The following is a 19132-nucleotide window of genomic DNA, read 5'->3' on the forward strand; positions in this document are numbered from 1 at the left end:
CCTCGTAAGAAAGTATTTTAGGGGAAATGCTGTACATAATTATTAAACGTGGAAAGAATGACGATGAAAATTCAGTTGGGGTCACTGTTTTGAATCAGCAATTTTCCGTTTTTCAGGAACGAAACAATGGAAAAGTGACGAAGACGCGAATTAAACGTAAGCCTAACGTAATTTGAGCAACGTGGACGTCATCTCTTTCATGACGGTGGCGTCTGGTGGCGTGTTTGAGGTCTGTGATAAACTGTTTTTAGATATATTTACACTAAGATGAACGAATTATGATGGTATAACAACCCCTAACGTGCAAATATTTTTAAAGCATACTTTTCATTAAAGAGCAATTTTTTTTTTTTTTTTTTTTTTTTTTTTTTAAATACTGTACATGCTTAATAAGTATCCTTGTGCAAGGTACTCTTTGACTTAGGTACTTCGTTATATCCCCTACCACGGCTATTTTTTTTTTTTTTAAGTGAATTAGATTATTGAGGATGTATCTTTAGAGCAACAATCAATAGTATAAAGAAGAGAGGCGACTATTGTAGGTTTATATTTTCCAATTGTTGCTATATCTCCCACCCAAAATATAAACGTGGTATAGTTAACGTGGTATGAAACTGCACATCACACAGCATGACATATATACATTACTTAGGTACAGACAGACAGCCTACCTGAGGTAGGGTTGTCTGATAGCATTGCAAAAAACAAACAAACAAACAAACAAAAAAAAATATATATATATACTTTTTTTTTTCTCCCCACTGTTTTAGGTATAATAACGACAAAGCCAAAACAACTAAATGTTGGTTTCATTTTCAATGTTTTTTCTGACATTTTATTACATTATTATAATGTTGACACGTCACATGAGCAAAGAGTGCACTGTACAAACAGTCCTTATTAAAGGCTACACAACAAAAGACTTGTTCAACTTGGCACAAGAGGATGGTCCCCAGTCATCAATTCTGTGCTGCTATTGACATGATGTGAAACGCAAGTGGTCCATTAAAACTGCCTGCTACCACACAAGAACCAAAGTCCACATAATATTAAAGCAAAGTTGTGGATCGTTATATATTGTTTGTTAAAAACGCCATGCCCAAGTAGCACACTTGGAGAGCCATTTCCTGTATACTGCACACACAGTGGTGGCATCATATGAAACAAGCAAAATTAGTGATACAATTTAAAAATAAGGATAAAAAAGGAAGGTGGAATCCATCACACAAACTCAAAAAAAAAAAGTAATGATAAAATTGGTGTGTAATTGGGAGGACATCATTAGGATGCTGCAAATCTCCATGATGATGTTTATGTCAAGGTCTCTCCTTTTGTAACCTGTCAATATAAAAGAAATTTGTAATTAGCATATTTCGGCAAACATCTTTCACACATTCACATATAGGTCATTCATACTAGCTTTTGCCTTTTCCTTTAAATGAGTACAGTATTTCGTAAAGTCGGTGTCACATCGGCATATAGCCTTCTAACCTGATTTCATAAACTTTGTGTGTACATTTGAACACAGTATTGCTATTGTTTTATATTATATATTATTATATTTTTTGTTTCGGACAGGCAAGCTATGGGCAGGACATCGGTTTCCCTTAAGAGTCATTAACCCAATTTTCGTATGGTGTAAGGCCACCCTTAGCGAACAATACAGTACATAGTTGAAATACTTATTAGGACCTCACAGTGTTTTCTTTTCACCCTCGACAGACTACACATTTTACGACTTGATCTGGTGCAGTGGTTCTTAACCTTGCTAAAGCTACCGAACCCCATAAGTTTCACAAATGCACCCACAGAATTAGATGGGGTTTTTTTTTTTTTTTTTTTTTTAAATTCAAATTCAAAACCAATACATCTCACCTAATATCTAAGCAGATTCCCGTTCAACTTTCTTCTCATTTTGACAGCATGTTTTTAAACAGGTCAAAATTAAGTCCCCGCTGCTCATCAGTCTGTTATACCTCTTCATTCCAAGTGTGAGTCAACCTTCGACTGAGAAAATGTTTCTTCTCCCATCAGATAGAGAGGTTAAGCGGTTGAAAAAAAATGGATTAAAGCATGTAAATTAGGGCAAACCAGTCAAAAACCTAATCTATCATGTCACTCTGCTTAGATTTAGTCAGTGTACGACAATAGGGCCCTGTGGGTCCTATGCCGAACCCCGCGGTTCGATCAAACCCAGGTTAAGAACCACTGGTCTAAGGGGTTCTGTGACCTTTAAGACACACAGGGCCCTATTTTCATACTTTGACTAAAGGCCAAGTGTCTTTTTAGACTAGGTTTTAGACTGGGTTGCCTCCAATTTGCAGGCTTTATTCCATTTCTTTTAACTCCTAGCAATCTATCTAATGGGAGGAGAAAGTGGTTTGCTCAGTGGAAGGTTGACTCACACTTGGTGTGAGTAAGTATAACAGACCTACAAAAGCATGCATTGCGCAGATAATAAAAAACAGAAAATTTGTATTTTTTTTGTATTTAAAAAAAAAAAAAAAAAACAGAACATTTGTGTCACATTTTACGCTATGATAATAGTATGTGATGCAAGGATGCGACGATAACATGAGAATGTAGACATGATGAACAGCCACAATGGGAGTATATGAAACTCCCATGTGATACATTAAATCAGTTCAGACTTCAGACCACAAGGACACTCTGATTCCTATTTTCTAAGCAGCTGAACAGAACAGGTTGTAATAAATAAATAATAACAATGTAGACAAGAAATTTCATTTTCTAGCGTGAAAATTAACAGCGAAAAAAAAAAAAAAAAAGATTCATTATTAAATTCCGAAGGATTCAGTGAATGCACATGTAAAACTCGTTGGGTTCCGTACCTTTAGCAAGTTTAAGAACCACTGATATGGTGCAAACTGGCACAGAGCAAGGCTCATTTGAGCCCACCCTTTTTTGGACTTTAAACTATCACACACAGTATAGATTTCCTTTAAATACAATGTATTCAAATTTAATTTCAGCCTGGGTTTCCCATAAAATAATCACACAAACAAAGAATCAACAGTATGAAAAATAAGATATTTTAATATGTAATTTCAATGGTCTCTCACACATCAACGCCATCATCATCATGAAAAGCTTAACGTTATATAGGGTGACCAAATGTCGTCTTTTGCCCGGACATATCCACTTTTCACTTCCTATCCGTATCGTCCAGCCGGGTTTTATAAATTCATGAAAATATCCAGTTTTCATGATTTTTAATGGGACCAATTTGAAGAGAATCCCTCCGGCCGCAACACCTGCCTGCGTTGACTGGCTCCTACTAGTCGGGGGAGAAGTAGTAGTTATAAGAGACTTTTGTGCTACCGCCATTTCCCAGGGGCCGCTATCCTTTTTCAATCTGACTGGCATTACTCAAAATATGGTCACACTAACGCAGGGGTCTTCAACACAAAATGTTGAAAGAGCCATATTGGACCAAAAAAATAAATTAAAAAAAACCCAAATATATCTGAAGCCGCAAAACATTAACAGCCTTAATAAACCTTATAACGGAGGCAACCAATGCTGTATGTACAGTATACTTGTATGTTAGAGCTGAAAGGAATACTCGAGGCACTCGAGTTTAAAAATTGATTCAAGTATTTTTCATTTTTATATTTCCTCGAGGAATCGTTTAATTTTGTCAGCCCTAAGCATCACGTTTTCCCCGGACTACTTTTAATGCGGACAACGTGCTGAAGTCACGTACGTAGAGGAAGAATTAAAAAAAAAAAAAAAACTTATTGCAGTTGACATCCGCTACAAACTACGCCGACGTTGCTAAAAACTACGCCTGCATGATGCTACGGTGGTAGCAGGTAGCGTTTGATACGTCTCATAGATATCACATGTATGTAGAACTAGTTACGAAATGACAGACTCTGCGGCGTTAGTAAACAGCCGCTATCTTAAAGCAGTAAACTTCTCAGTGCTAATAAATAAGATTAGTGTTACTGTCACTTGTTCACGTAATGTTAGCCCTGCGGAGGGCTAGGTTTCTATTAATTATGACCACTGTCGATGCGTGGCTAACGTGTCTTACATACAGGCTTTATTTAATCCGTGAAAGCATAGCGCTGTAGAGTGATGAGGGTGTAAAATAAAAACTAAATAAAGCTAACTGTCATTTTTAGCTCAGTAGTCATTGCTGGATAAAACATCAAGTAGCTCTGATCCCTAATGTGCTCCAATACAGCAGGTATCATACATTTATTTTGAACACTGCACAAACTCAAAATCCTATCAGGACTTACAATTTTGACTAACTTAAAACTTAACTAGAACTTAAAAATAGCTTGACACAAATGGAAATTGAATTAGAACACGTGGGAAAAACACCTAACTTTTAAGTGATGTGTGTTATCAAGCGTAATGACATTTTTAGGTAAGAAATATATACATACGTATACACACACACACACACACACACACACACACACACACACACACACACACACACATATATATATATATTATAAGATCTAGAAGTTTTTTGAGTGAAAGCAGTGCATTAGTCTTTTTTTATTCTAGTCACATCAGAGATGCAATTGTTGGCTGTTTTCAACAATGTACATCACAAATAAAGACATTGATTGACTGAAAATGGTTTAATATTAGATGAAATGTCTTGTTTTCTCATGTCTATTGATAATTGCTCTTTACCTATAAAAAATGTTTTATCCGATTACTCGATTAATCGATAGAATTTTCAGTCGATTACTGGATTACTAAAATATTCGATAGCTGCAGCCCTAGTATATATTAGCTACATTAGCCAGCTATCAAAATGACTAAGCTGGCTACAAATACATAATTATATATATATATAAATAAACAAATATATAATCATATGAAATGTTTATTTTCCCTGAAGTGCCTCCTATTCTCGCAGTCGGACATCCGGGCATTAATGGGGTCACCAGCCACAACAAAGCGTCACCATATTGAAATGGGGGCAAAACACGAGTCACAAGCAGTTGCTCTGTCGTGCATTGTAGTACAAACGCGTTGAACTTTTGTCTTATTTGCGGTCTTTTTTCCGTCTGAATGACTAAAAGTTGCTGTGTTGCGGGTTGTAACACAAGGAAGAGTTCGGAGCCGCATTTGAAGTTCTTCTTTCTTCCTCGTGAGAAGAAAATGACAAGGAATTGGCTGAAAGCATTCAATCAAGGAACAGTAAAAGAAGACGGTTCCGTGGACCAGGCACATTTATGTTTGCAGCCGACATTTTATTACTGGTGAGTAAACTTTAATCAATTTTTTTTGCCCCAATTAGCTGCTAGGATTCAATAGACTAGGTAGTGGTTATTATTACCGGAACCGACAACTCGCAAAGCGTTATTTTTCTTTTGCTGTGAACTGCTCTGATCGGTCAATCGGTATATTATTGGCCAGGTGGGAATTGGTTATTTTGCTGTGACGTGTTCACGGCTAAATAACGCTTGGAGGTGAATTACTGGTTACGGCAGAAATTATCCCTCCGTATATACTACCAGTTTTCTTAGTTCCACACAGTACATATTCCACGTAATTGATAAAGGTCAACTTACTGGGTGACTTTATGAGGTAGTTGTAGATGTTTCTGAACTCCACTGCAGGCAATTCCTTTGGACTGTTTATCCAGCTATTAGCTGCGACTTTGTATGGGCAGATTTGCAGGCCAATACACGCTAAATTTAAGTTGTATCGCCTCCTCGTGTCTGTCGGCAGTGACTCGTGATAATAATAAGTCATGTTTAAGACGTTTTTATGAAAAAAAAAAAGACGCAAAACAGCTGAAATATATGAATTTCAGACGTTTGTTTAGGGATGTTTACCTGTGTGTACTCCCATCTCAAAATGGTGACACATTGCTATGCGAGATGACATCATCGTGACATCACGCCGACTGCGAGAATAGATAACGACGCACCACGTGACCACTCTGTTGTATAATGCCGCCTCAAGTTTAACTTCATTACAATATGAATGAATTAGAAGGTTTGTGTCATGTCTGTCCTCCTACAGAACTAGCCATTTTAAAACAAAATATAAATTTCCCTCCACCATTTTTAAAAAAAAAAATTCAAACATTTTTGAAAAAGCTTCAGGGAGCCACTAGGGCATCACTAAAGAGCCGCATGCGGCTCTAAAGCCGTGGGTTGGTGACCCCCGCCCTAATGTTATAGTGTCTGTTCTGAAACGGGGAAAAAAATGCAAAGGTTGAAACTAGTTCTTTTGCAACCATAAACCAGAAATGATTTGTCCAAATATTCACTTGGTTTACTATATTGCGATTTGCGGGTATGTAGAAAAACAGTTTTGACTACGGAGTGGACGTTTGTTTCAGGTATTCACGCGGCAAACAAACTACTTCATTCTTGTAATTCAACTTCATTTTATTTTCTATGTAGCTCAAATAAGCCTATATACTTACTCTTGCTTCAATGTATTCGATCCTCCGCTCCAAGGCTGTCAGCTTCTCATTCAGGGTAGCCAAACGGGATCGACATGACATGTCTAGCAGAGACAGATTGAGAATGTGAATTCATCAGCGGATACAAAATACTGAACTATATTTTGATGTGAATGCAGTTTTATGCGTTGTAAATAGTAAAAGGCTACCATTAGTCAGCAACCAGGCTGAATTATAATGAAATAGTGATTTACATCGATGAGTCTCGTCTAACTAAAACGTAAACCCGCAAGCTAGATTCTATCTGGGAGTGGCTTGAGAGGACATCATCACCGAGCTAGCAAAACGATATAAAAACCGTACCACAACTAAACCCCGTGGTACAAAGAACACTTACCAAAAGAGTTAAGGAAGTCGGTAATTTTCTTGATGCTGCTCGTTATTACTTCGATGTATTCCCGGTTGGCCCAGTCTTGGTGAATTTCTCTCTGCACTGGATCTTCCTGGCCGGCCATGTTTGACGAGTCGAGTTTTTCTTAGCGTCAAGCTCGCGGCCAGCAGTGCGAACCCGGAAACAGGCCGGAAAAGTCGAGTGAATACTACAAAGAAAACTGCTTTCAGCATAGATATCACACATAACACACAAGTTCTAGATGCAATAAATGGGAGCAACGGCGATACTAACCGACGGCCATCTTAAAGTATAGCGCTTCTTCAGTAGGGCCTTTGCGGTGACTCAAAGTGCGTGATCGTAATCCCAAAAATACTTTTAACTCTGCGTAATCTTGATTTATTTTCAAACGGTTTGATTGTAATAAGTGTATCAACGTAACTATGATCTAGGTTGAATGTTTAAAAACAGAATAACTTAAGAATGCATTTACTGTATCTCTTACGTTTATGAAAAACTGAGCCCTTTGAAAACTGAAGTACAATGAATGAATGTTTCGCAAAAGGCACTGACACAAAATGGCCGACAAATGATGATTGTCTTCCCAATTGGCTCACAGTGCGCAAAATGCAGCTAGCTTGATATGTGATATCTAGGCCTTTTAGCGGAAGCGCTTCAGTTGCTTTCATCTTGAAAGTATAATTTTTTTTAATGCCTAAAAACGATGGTTTCTGAAATGTAGGCTATGCCTGAGAAAAAAAACCCTGCAAGTTAGCGAGTTTACGCCTGAGGAAAAAAAAAACCTGCAAGTTAGCGAGTTTTTAATGTAATCAAAGTTCAACACCGGAAACGGTTGTCAAATATGCAAATACATGGTGCTTTACACTAATACTACACGATAAACCTAATGTTTCCCATATTCTGTTTAAATATAAAGACAGAACGTCAATCCTTACAAGAAAGGTATCACCAAATAATTATATTAAAAAGTATTCTACAGTAGTGATTGGCTTATTTCCCAGCAATTTTGCATGTTCTAAATCTGCATGGATTATGTGAATGTGGACATGAATGCTTGTTCACAGTGTATTGCAGCCACTGAATGTATGTGCATATATGCATTTTTAACTAGCATTAACAACAACAAAAAACCTAACAATGCAGAAAATTTATTGGTTTGATATAATTTTGTGATATCATTCTACACATTGGCCTAATTTTATTAAACTTATTATTTATTTATTTTACATATTATATTACTGTAACAGGAAACCCCATACAAACCTGTGTGTTTTCTGCCATATACATTTATATACTAGTATATATGTGTGTTTCGGGGTCATCAAAATGTTTTTACCCCCGCCCCTCTCCAAAGTCAAACTCCACCTATGATTGATTTTATATTGACAAGTTTCCGAGGTACTTCCGATTTACTTCCTTATGTCTGCTCGCAACTTCCGTTTTAGAATTTCTCCATCCAAAACAAGAGTGGAGCTGGAGTAACATTACTCATCAAAATCCCTTAAAAAAGACAATTTGGAAATACTGCATCCATCTGCCATCATCCCAACAGGGAAGGACAACATGTTCATGAAGACAGATGTGTAACTAAGCTCGTGCCACACCAAACCAGGTGTTTTTGTAGCCATGTTGCACCTGTGTTAGGGAAAGTATGTTCTTCCTATCCCGGCATCTTCATGTGTCAGGTGCTCAAAAAAATACTAAAGCTAAAATCTTGCGCATGAAACGACTTGTTGCTTTGATATTGTTGTTACGATGATGATTGTTATGATATTTAATATTATGTACTACAACTACTGTATCTGCTCCTAGCCTGTTGCCAATCAGTACGTGTAGATGGCACAATTATGTCAACGCAAAAATGTAAGTGTTACAATTTTTTTGTTTGTTTACAGGTGGAAAACGCTGTTAGGCAAGGGAAGAAAAGTTGATGTGCCTCACATCAACACTTACTGTACGTTGATGGACATATATCGAGACTATGCGAGTTCTACCTGGGGGCGGCTGAGAGGCTGGGATAGTCGGTGGACTGTCAGCTCGATCCCGAGATCCAACGAGGAGCTTTTTAACTGCAGCAACTTTAAGAGACGCTATTGGAGCTGGAATTGCCAAGCACAGCGGGAGAAAGCCCATCTGGAGGCCGCCGACAGTCTGCGTAATCTCGGGTGAAAGAGCTCTGCTGTCTGATATCACGTCCTCGTATGCTATTTTTATAATAATTTTATCAATTGGGATTTATTGGCTTGTTTTGCACATGCACCAATCGTTTTAAATAAAACAATAAATGGAATCATGTTGTCCAAATGTTTTATTGCCATCAATATCTGCAATAAAAAAGAATGACATAGTATTTTTGTTCATATGTACATACCTTGTAGTGTTTCCTTGTAACAACAAATCCGTGTCAGCCCTTCTGCATTTGGCAAATGTAATATAATTTGTAATTTCACCTCATTTTGGTCACTCAAGTGGCCTGCTTATCACTTTACACCTCACGTCGACGCAGGCTGACAGGTTGTGATAATTTCGTCCACGAATGATCAACGAAATGATAAGAACAATCATTAAATCTTTTGAGAATATCCTAAGATTTAAATCACATCCTTAACTTCTTGTCTGCAGCTGATTTAAGGCCTATGGCGAGGTAGATCCACACTGGCGCATTGTAGCTACTAGTTGGTCCCTTATGTAAACATTCCACTTCCAACCATATATATACGTATATACTGTATATAGGCACTTCCAGGAGATCACGCACTGTGCAGAAAGTCGGAGTGTCATCTACGTCGTGCTCAATCCATTTTTGGAGATTCCGTGGGTTCCTCTGCTTTGATTTTCCAGTTTCAATTTAGTCAACACACTGCTTACTTCAACCGCAATTCATGTTGTTCTTTCTAAACCGGAAGTTCAGAGCAGACATTTTCCAAGATGGCGCCGTCCATATTTCGCTCAGGAAACTTGTCTATATTCTATTTTGTAATGTTGTCACTAGTGACACTCTGATGAAGGCGGAAGTAGTCGCCGAAAATAGACTTCATAATGATATTGACGGGTCAGAGTTGACCTTTACTGTACCACGCCTTCAAGTAGGGGGCCATCCCACAATCCGCTTCAGTTATTTGCAGTTGGTCGCAGTGACACATGCAGCGATCCAACGCCGGATTTATGTTGAAAAAGTACGAAAGATGTACCGAATACAAACAGATTGGATTGTCTCAGGAGTGATTGGTTCGAGGATTCAAGGTAATTATTGTATTTTTCGTTTTTTAACAAGAATTTTCAACGTACAAAGCTCTTTGTTGTAAGGCTGCTGCCACATTGTCTAACAGACTAGCATCATTCTTCGACATACGTATTTACTTAAAATAAATGCTGACTGCACATTTTTTTGCTTTGAACCAAGAATCGAGACTGTTTTACATCCACATCTGTGAAGAATTCAGGGATTTAAGCATTTATTCACAAGAATTTTCACAGGAAAAGCTCTGTTTACATAAGCCGGCCGCCACATTGACTAACAGACTAGCATCGTACTTCGACATATTTACGTAAAATAAATGCTAAATGCAATTTTTTTTGCTTTTAACCAAGAATCGAGACTGTCTTACATCCACATCTGTGAAGAATTCAGGGATTTAAGCATTTATTCACAAGAATTTTCACAGGAAAAGCTCTGTTTACATAAGCCGGCCGCCACATTGACTAACAGACTAGCATCGTACTTCGACATATTTACGTAAAATAAATGCTAAATGCAATTTTTTTTGCTTTTAACCAAGAATCGAGACTGTCTTACGTCCATATCTATTAGGAATTCAGGGATTTAAGCATTTATTCACAAGAATTTTCACCGGAAAAGCCCTGTTGACATATGGCGGCCGCCACATTGACTGACAGACTAGCATCGTACTTCGACATATTTATGTAAAATAAATGCTAACTGCACGCTTTTTTTTTTTTTGCTTTTAAACAAAAATTGAAACAGTTTTACATCCATATCTATGAAGAATTCAGTGATTTAAGCATTTCTTCACAAGAATTTTCAACAAAAAAAGCTCTTTGTCTGTGACAGCCACGCCAGCAATGCAGTCCCCCTATTAATCGGCCCCGCGCCCCATGTCCCGTCAATATCATTATGAAGTCTATGCGCCGAAACATGTCTGGTAAATAAAACAACCAAAAACAATTGTCTGTGATAAAAGAAAAAAAAATCAACTAATCTATAAGTGTAGACAAAATTAACTCATTACAAATAATATGTATAATAGCTATAGGGCTGCAGCTATCAATTATTTTAGTAGTCGATTAATCGATAAACTAGTTAGTTCGAATAATCGAGTAATCGGATAAGGAACATAAAAAATTAAAATACCTGAGTTGAGCCTCAAACGGTATTTAAAAAAAAATGAGTATCTATGTACAACAAAATTACAAAACAATTAGCTAACTTACATAGCAAAAGTCTGCTGGCCTAAATGCTATAAAATGCAAACTTTTTTTTTTTTTTTACAATGCTCCTAACAAATGGTTCCAACACATATTCCCACAATAAAATGGCTAAATATACTGGACTGTCTCAGGAAATTAGAATACACAATATTCTAATTTTTTGAGACAGTCCTGTGTATATATACAGGACTGTCTCAGGAAATTAGAATACACAATATTCTAATTTCCTGAGGCAGTCAGGAACTGTCTCAGGAAATTAGAATACACAATATTCTAATTTCCTGAGGCAGTCAGGAAATTAGAATATTGTGTATTCTAATTTCCTGAGACAGTCCTGTATATATACACAGGACTGTCTCAAAAAATTAGAATATTGTGTATTCTAATTTCCTGAGACAGTCCAGTACGTATAAAATAAATCATGAATGCATTACAAAAATATTAGCTCAAACAAAAACTTAGCTTATGTTGGTCTTAACAGGGAGCAGCTGGATTCAGTCACGTGAAATGAGGCAGACTAGCTGGCAGTGTATCCACCCTAATCAATAAAACTAAATGCAAACACTTTCAAAACAAACCATTACAACACCACTTTAACTAAACGAATACTCGAAGCAGCAAAACTTAATTTGAATCTTTTTTTGTAATCGGATACTCGAGTTAATTGATTAATCGTTGCAGCACTAAATAGATACAGTGCCTTGCAAAAGTATTCGGCCCCCTTGAACCTTGCAATCTTTCGCCACATTTCAGGCTTCAAACATAAAAGATATAAAATTTTAATTTTTTGTCAAGAATCAACAACAAGTGGGACACAATCGTGAAGTGGAACAACATTTATTGGATAATTTAAACTTTTTTAACTAATAAAAAACTGAAAAGTGGGGCGTGCAATATTATTCGGCCCCCTTGCGTTAATACTTTGTAGCGCCACCTTTTGCTCCAATTACAGCTGCAAGTCGCTTGGGGTATGTTTCTATCAGTTTTGCACATCGAGAGACTGACATTCTTGCCCATTCTTCCTTGCAAAACAGCTCGAGCTCAGTGAGGTTGGATGGAGAGTGTTTGTGAACAGCAGTCTTCAGCTCTTTCCACAGATTCTCAATTGGATTCAGGTCTGGACTATGACTTGGCCATTCTAACACCTGGATACGTTTATTTTTGAACCATTCCATTGTAGATTTGGCTTTATGTTTTGGATCATTGTCCTGTTGGAAGATAAATCTCCGTCCCAGTCTCAGGTCTTGTGCAGATACCAACAGATTTTCTTCCAGAATGTTCCTGTATTTGGCTGCATCCATCTTCCCGTCAATTTTAACCATCTTCCCTGTCCCTGATGAAGAAAAGCAGGCCCAAACCATGATGCTGCCACCACCATGTTTGACAGTGGGGATGGTGTGTTCAGGGTGATGAGCTGTGTTGCTTTTACGCCAAACATATCGTTTTGCATTGTGGCCAAAAAGTTCCATTTTGGTTTCATCTGACCAGAGCACCTTCTTCCACATGTTTGGTGTGTCTCCCAGGTGGCTTGTGGCAAACTTTAAACGAGACTTTTTATGGATATCTTTGAGAAATGGCTTTCTTCTTGCCACTCTTCCATAAAGGCCAGATTTGTGCAGTGTACGACTGACTGTTGTCCTATGGACAGACTCTCCCACCTCAGCTGTAGATCTCTGCAGTTCATCCAGAGTGATCTAGGGCCTCTTGGCTGCATCTCTGATCAGTTTTCTCCTTGTTTGAGAAGAAAGTTTGGAAGGACAGCCGGGTCGTGGTAGATTTGCAGTGGTCTGATGCTCCTTCCATTTCAATATGATGGCTTGCACAGTGCTCCTTGAGATGTTTAAAGCTTGGGAAATCTTTTTGTATCCAAATCCGGCTTTAAACTTCTCCACAACAGTATCTCGGACCTGCCTGGTGTGTTCCTTGGTTTTCATAATGCTCTCTGCACTTTAAACAGAACCCTGAGACTATCACAGAGCAGGTGCATTTATACGGAGACTTGATTACACACATTTGGATTCTATTTATCATCATCGGTCATTTAGGACAACATTGGATCATTCAGAGATCCTCACTGAACTCCTGGAGTGAGTTTGCTGCACTGAAAGTAAAGGGGCCGAATAATATTGCACGCCCCACTTTTCAGTTTTTTATTTGTTAAAAAAGTTTAAATTATCCAATAAATGTTGTTCCACTTCACGATTGTGTCCCACTTGTTGTTGATTCTTGACAAAAAAATTAAATTTCATATCTTTATGCTTGAAGTCTGAAATGTGGCGAAAGGTTCAAGGGGGGCCGAATACTTTTGCAAGGCACTGTATAACAATCTTTTTGATTTTTGTCTATGAGAAATTTTGAAAAGTCTAATGTGAATGATTTGATTTATATTTATTTATTATTTAACTAATTAAACAATATATCAATATATTTTTCATTTTACTTCAGATTTATTACACATTCATACCTATCAAGTTGTACGGTTTCGGTATAATTTGTACAAGTGAGTACTGATTTTTAAATGTGTACGCCGTACGGTCAAAATCTGTACGTTTTTCGTGCATGACGGTTTTTTTTTTCCTCCGTTCGGATTTTGTCAACGTTTGGGCATCGAGACAATGCGCGTTACTATGCTTTACTAAGTTGGTTGAATGACGCGAGAAAAGTCAGAGACACAGAGAGAGAAGAGTGTTTGTTGTGACGCTGTAGCAAACACGATGCTAGGCAAGGTGGCTCTAATTCCTGACTGTAGCCGACAGCCTACAATCTGCGCCTAGATATCACATGCATATAGAACTACATGCGAAATGACAGACTCGGCGTCGTTAGTAAACACCCGCCATCTTAAAGCAGTAGATTTCTCAGAAAGGCTCTGTTGTAGTGAACCTTCCTTGTGAACCTAAGTACCTTTTTATCTAAAATACTCCTAAATCGGCAAAATCTTGACTTAAATCTATATTTAAATGCTGAAACAGTTTTAAAACTTTCACATGTCGAAAGTAGACAGAAGGGAACTAATGCAAACACGGGAACCATTTTAACAACTTCAACGGTTGAGTCACAACATTAAATGACTTCCAAACATAGCAAAGGTTACTATGTTTTTTTGTTTGTTTTTTGTTTTAATAAAAAAAAAAAAAAAGACATTAAAGGTAACACCAGTTACTTTGCCGAGTAACTAATTACTCCTACATTCAGGTAACTGAGTTACTAACTCAATTACTTTCTGGGAGAAGTAATTTGTAACTGTAATTAATTACTTTTTAAAAATAAGATTAACAACACTGGTCATAAAGATGCAGTCTGCAGAATGAAAAGTGATGAAAGCGGAGATTTTATTCTGCCAATTTGTTGCCGAACACAATTTGCCTATTGCTGATCACTTCTCAGAATTAGCAAAAGAAATGTTCCCTGACTCAAAGATTGCATCGGTAAATTAATTTTATCAATTGACCTTTTTAATTTATAATTGGACACACTAACTAACTACCTTCATGTCAAACTGAATTGCGAGCCATCAAAAGACATTATAGAAATTGCCAAAAATGCTACATATAATTATAACAAAAGTCACTGTTAAATTTTAATAACCCATGATGTAGCTTAACATATTAGTTGTTCTTTGATTGCACCAGGCTATATGTGTAAATATTACCAATAAATTTATCTTATTTAAAAAATTGAGTTTTATTTTTGTTTCAAATTGCAGGCTATATAAACCGTTTAAGATTAGTCACCAATTTGTATGGCCATACGTCACTATTTGTAAGATTGCCAACGGCCTCGGGTTGACAGGTATGCACATTGCACATCTTATGCACAAAATTAATGTGTTTTAAATGGCCAGTTTTTGTAATGTGAATTACCTATGTAAAATAATTTGACTGGGAACAAAAAATCGCCAAGAAGAATTGAGTGGAATTGGATACTGGTAATATCGATTATATTGCTAAAAAATGTACCGATATCTTATCGAATCTGTAAATCTGTGACGTGTGGTAATTCGAGGTTCGATAACCTGGAAGTAGGCGGGAAGAAACCTTATGATAGCACCATAGGCAGAGTTTGACTTTTGGGGCGGGGGGGGGGGGGGGGGGGGGGGGTGTACAACATGTTGATGACCCAAAAACGCAGTTTCAGCAATAAAATTAACTTACAAGAATATTTATAATAATAAGTTGACAATGAGCGCTTTTTGTTTCCCATTATTCTTGAGGGGAATTCTAAATCCAGCTGCTTAGGCAATACTTTTTGCCAAGATCGTCATCCATTGAATTTGGTACGCCCGCCGGTGTCGTGCCAATGTAGTTACACCAGTCAAAAATTGTATCCCCTGGGCGGAGCCATATGGAGCTAGATTTGTGTCTTTATTATTCAATCAAAAAATGTGAATGCAAAAATAAATTTGAAACTCAAAAAAATGTATGTGAAAGCTATTTTTCTTTGATGAATTTTAAATTTAATTAATATTTAATTTATGATTATTTTTTATTCAAGCAACTTTTTGATTGAAGTAATGTTGATTTGTGTTTGGGTCACATTTTGACAAGGACATTTTTCTGTATTATTTAATCAAAAAATAAGTTGCTTCAAAAATATATATATAGATTTTCAAAAAGAAAAATCACTTCAATCAAAAAATAAAAATTTCAATCATAGAAAAAAGTTTTTGAATGCAAAAAAATATTTGAGATTGAAAAATTTGTATTTGAACACTTAATTTTTCATTGAAAAAGTTTTCTTTGATTGAAGCAATCCTTTTTGTGTTTGGGCCATATTATAATTAGGACATTTGTGTCTAAATCATTCAATCCCCCCAAAAGTTGCTTCAATCAAAAAAAAAATATTTTCAATCAAAGAAAAAAACCTTTTTTAAAAATAAATATTTTTTTCTCTAATATATATAGGTATATTTTTTTAAATTATATGCAAAGCAAATGACTGTCTAAGGTGCTCGAAGAATAATTTTGACCTATTATAAAAATCTGTTTTTTTTGTTCATTTCATTCATTTTTGTTGCAGTTTTATTGCTTTACAACATATATACATATGTGTGTATATATACATATATATATATATATACATACATACATACACATATATACATACACACATATACACACACACACACACACACATATATATATACACACACATATATACATACACATATATATATATATATATATATATATATATGGATAGATATACTGTAGATACAGTATATATAGATTTACAGTATATAGATATAGGAAAGTCAATACATGCAATGACACTTTTCGGCCACCAGAGGGGCCTGGCCTCTGTCCCCCCTTAAAAGTTTATTTCAGGTCAGCCTGGGTGGTCTGTTTGCTAAATCGGACAACATTTCAATCAATATCGGTCTTTGTCAGTCACGTGCCCAAACTAGCGGACACGCCCCCATGCGCCATTTTGAGTGTATCACGGACGTAAACAAACCAGAACAGGAGTAGCTCCGACGCCACATTACTGCCTCCAACTTCATCGCTGTATATAAAAAAGACCCTCGTTTACGGTATCAGCGCTTACATTTTAAAAACTATAAATCTCTCGAAGCTCACGGACATTTAACGAATGGCTCGGTGCAGGATCTTCGCATTTCAACCGCAGGACTGCGACAACACAGTCTTCACTCGTTGCTACTCTCAGAAACATGATACAGCTCTTACTTGAACATCCTTGAACTTGAATTGTACCTTGAATATCATCTTAAACATCACATGACTAAAACAGGTGAAGGAACTGTCATAATGACATGCAAATTCATGTATATTGCACAATATATTGTTTCAGTGTTGACATTGCCATGCAAAGATGTGCAATTCTCTCAATGTAGGACTTATCATGTGAAGTGGGACAACTTTACTTGAACACGTTATTCTACAACTAGTGTTATTTTACTTCATATGCAGATGTTTTATATTTCCTTGTATTGCTATTTTCTGTTTACCATTGTGCTGCTGCTGTTTTATTTTAGTAAAAATTATAAATCCAAAAAAAGTAAACCTGTCAAACATCTCGTTTTGTTAGCAAACATTGTATTTCCTATTCAGTGTTTATCTCCACAAAATTGTTTGAATGTAATTAGTAAAAAAAAAAAAAAAAAAAGTACTTTTCATTATCAAAACCAACACTAGTGTTTTACGTACCTAAGAGAGGCAAGGAGTCAAGACTTCAAAATTGTCACTGACATACTTTATTAAACAGGTTTAAGTCATCTACAAACGTATAAAAAACTGCTTGTACAAACACTACTAAAAGAAAATTGTACTATACTACTGTTGGGCAATGGCTTATCAGGGCACAGCAGAAAGTGACCTTATCCAACATTGTGGCTTCTTCACCTTCACATGGAAGAATCATGTTTATGGGTATGGTTCCTGTTAAGATCTTATACTTCAGACAAACATTTCCGATGACCCTTTCAACATGGATTCTCAAATGTGCTGACAGCGGCCTTTTGTAAATGCTGGGAGTTTGACATCTGAACATTACATGCCCACACATTCTTGTATGTCAAAACCTCTGTCAGCCAGGAGAATGTCCCCAGGTAACAAATTATCAAAAAAAAAAAAAAAATCACTGTTCAGGGTTATATGTTTGTCACTTGTACGCCCTCCCCAGCCTTTTGATAAGAAACAAAATGCTCCCTTGGGTGTAATACATATTAAATACTTCATAGTGTGGTGGTGCTTGTAGCTGGAAAACATTTGGGCACGTGCTTTCAGATTTGATGGGTTTTCTGTTAAAATTTCAAAACGGTCAATAATCACAGTCTGTGTCACATCCTCTGTGATTAGCTGATCACCTTCTCCAGCTTCATGTGTCCCCTCTTCAATCTGTAGCTGACCACTTTCTTCTCCAGCGTCAGGTGTCCCTTCCTCATTCTGTTGGTGACTGTTTATTTCACCAGGCTCAGATGGTCCCTCCTTGGTCTGCAGCTCTTAAATGTTTGCATCCTGCTGGACCCCCATCTCTGGTGCTTGCAGTGTCTCTTTCTGTAGCTGCTCACGTTCGTCTTGCAGAGCGTGCAGTGTTTGTCGGTGTAACAGATGTGTGTCCCAGATGTAGGGATGATGCCCAGTCTGGGTCAGTCTCCATCATTTCACAAGCTGGTTCACCTGCAATCACAGGTTTTATTTAGAAAGCTAGGTAAGATTGGATATTTCCATGGCATTTCACTTTCGTAAACACGTAATCAGACATGCTACCATCCCATCAGATCTCTCAGATCACAAAAGGAAATCTCTCGCATTGATAAATATTTCTGTGCATTTTTGCGGTTTACCTTTATCTTTTAAATCATTCACTCTATAATGTTTTTATAAACGATGACTGAATAAATTAAACACTGATTTATCACGTACAGATTAACCCATTTCAACTGCCCTCCCTCTTTGCCTGTGGTTTACAAGTGAGGCAAGCTAGCTAAGGTTAGCCAATGAGAAAATAGTGACTTTAGAAAGCAAAAAAAAAACAGCATATTCAATATCAATACTTTGAAAAAAACTGACTTGACTTAATGAAAATGCCGAGAGCAAACACGCCGGAAGGGAGATATGGTGTAGAAAGTCGTTTCACCGCTGCGACCCAGGCCATCCGACGCCGCTTCGTTAGTTACTCAACCTGCTGTCTATAACCTCTTTTCCAAGAGGGAAAACGAAAAAATCTTACGTCATGGTCAACTTTGCTGCCATTTTTGTCGTGTGATTTAGTATGGCAGCCTTTCAAACAACACGAGTGTCCCATTTTTCAAAGACAATGATGAAAGCAAAGACGATTCTCACCGCTGCTCAGTTGTTTACAATAAGTGTACACTCAAAATGGCGATTCAACCCACA

The 19132-nt window shown here is 37.0% G+C and overlaps 1 protein-coding gene across 1 annotated transcript; it reads right to left on the reverse strand.

Moving 5' to 3' along the window:
- Nucleotides 1-788: 788 nt before the first annotated feature.
- Nucleotides 789-7009, reverse strand: brk1 (BRICK1 subunit of SCAR/WAVE actin nucleating complex). Its single transcript, XM_057845203.1, has 3 exons — nt 6810-7009; nt 6434-6516; nt 789-1338 (listed from the first exon to the last, which is right to left on the reverse strand). The coding sequence occupies exons 1-3, from the start codon at nt 6925-6927 to the stop codon at nt 1312-1314; spliced, it is 228 nt and encodes a 75-aa protein (XP_057701186.1). The 5' UTR covers nt 6928-7009; the 3' UTR covers nt 789-1311.
- Nucleotides 7010-19132: the final 12123 nt, after the last annotated feature.

Source organism: Corythoichthys intestinalis, chromosome 9 (assembly GCF_030265065.1).
Source record: "Corythoichthys intestinalis isolate RoL2023-P3 chromosome 9, ASM3026506v1, whole genome shotgun sequence".
In the NCBI taxonomy this organism is placed as follows: domain Eukaryota; kingdom Metazoa; phylum Chordata; class Actinopteri; order Syngnathiformes; family Syngnathidae; genus Corythoichthys; species Corythoichthys intestinalis.

Bases quoted from the DNA above. Each gene is read 5' to 3' on its own strand.
- brk1 (XM_057845203.1), bottom strand. From the start codon at position 6,927: ATGGCCGGCCAGGAAGATCCAGTGCAGAGAGAAATTCACCAAGACTGG. The intron at 6,517-6,809 runs GTAAGTGTTCTT...TGTCTCTGCTAG, and splicing joins CGACTTCCTTAACTCTTTTG to ACATGTCATGTCGATCCCGT. The intron at 1,339-6,433 runs GTAAGTATATAG...TTATATTGACAG, and splicing joins TCGAATACATTGAAGCAAGA to GTTACAAAAGGAGAGACCTT.